Here is a 1,045-nt window from a genome sequence, read left to right as displayed (position 1 = left end):
CTACCGTAGGTGGGCGTGGGAGGGACGGGGTGGTAGTCTGGGTGGGGCTGCGGCTTCGGCTCCGGCTTAGGCATGGGGCCGTAGTCCGGGTGGGGCTGGGGCTTGAGCTCCGGCTTGGGCGGCACGGGCTTCTTGTGGTGGAAGTGCTCGATGATGTGCTTCTTGATCGGCCCGCACAGGGTCATGGACGCGCACTCCAGCGATGCCGCGGACGGCCTGGCGGTGTTCTCGCCAGCGACGAAGCCGAAGGTGGTGCCCTCGGACAGCGGCACGATCTTGGACGGCTCCTGGCCGGGGCAGGGCGCGTTGGAGGCGGCGCTGTGGAGCTGCGCGACGCAGTCGGCGCCATGGAGGTCGGCGACGAGGGGCACGCTGAAGGCGCCGGTGCCATCGAGGCCGCCCACCGCCTTGCTCTCGTACTCGCCGGCGCTGTTCTTGCACTTGATCACCACCTGCACAGCCTTGAAGGCTTCCCCGGCCTTCATGTTCTTCCTGGTGCAGTCGGCGCACTTGGCCAGACCGACGACGACTGACGCCGCCTCGGCGTGGGCGACGGCGATCGCCAGCAGGACGCAGAGGACGAGTGCTCTCGGAGCTGCCATGCCTGAACCTCTGGATCGCACTACTTCCACTAGCTGGTGTGAAGTGGCTGCTCGATCGATGGATGGATTAGTGGATGGAACAGGCGACGCATGGCTTTTATAGGCGTCCGCGCTGATCGGCACAGCTCGAATGCTCAACCGGCTGATCTGTCTGCAAGCGCAGAAGAAGAAGCGCAGTGAAGCGAGACAACGAGAGATGAGCTAATTCGCTTTCGGCGCGCCGAAGTTTGTGATGCCGAATTAATATCGGTCGTCGTTTTGATCCACGTCATTGTTCGGTTGGTGCCTTGGTGATCGATTTTTTTATTTAAAAACAAATACAAACATGCATCTTTGGCGCGGAAGCTCGAATCGTTGAGAAACTCACTACAGCAACAGCAGCACGTAGCAACTTCCAGTACAAACCACGATTGCTTAATTTCTTTTTTCAAGCTCAGTCAATG

The 1,045-nt window shown here is 60.2% G+C and overlaps 2 protein-coding genes across 4 annotated transcripts in view; both read right to left on the bottom strand.

Moving 5' to 3' along the window:
* LOC123172267 (uncharacterized) overlaps positions 1–690 on the bottom strand; it is a 1,263-nt gene extending 573 nt beyond the window's left edge. The window contains exon 1 of the mRNA XM_044589267.1: positions 5–690. Coding sequence (XP_044445202.1) covers positions 5–602 — 598 coding nt within the window. The 5' untranslated portion in view covers positions 603–690. The remainder of the gene's footprint in view (positions 1–4) is intronic.
* The window catches only part of LOC123172273 (uncharacterized), a 2,683-nt gene that overhangs the window by 479 nt on the left and 1,159 nt on the right, over positions 1–1,045 (bottom strand). The gene's annotated exons all lie outside the window — the stretch shown is intronic.

The sequence above is a fragment of the Triticum aestivum genome, unplaced genomic scaffold, assembly GCF_018294505.1.
Source record: "Triticum aestivum cultivar Chinese Spring unplaced genomic scaffold, IWGSC CS RefSeq v2.1 scaffold34045, whole genome shotgun sequence".
NCBI lineage: Eukaryota > Viridiplantae > Streptophyta > Magnoliopsida > Poales > Poaceae > Triticum > Triticum aestivum.
This window is presented reverse-complemented; position numbering and strand designations above follow the sequence as displayed.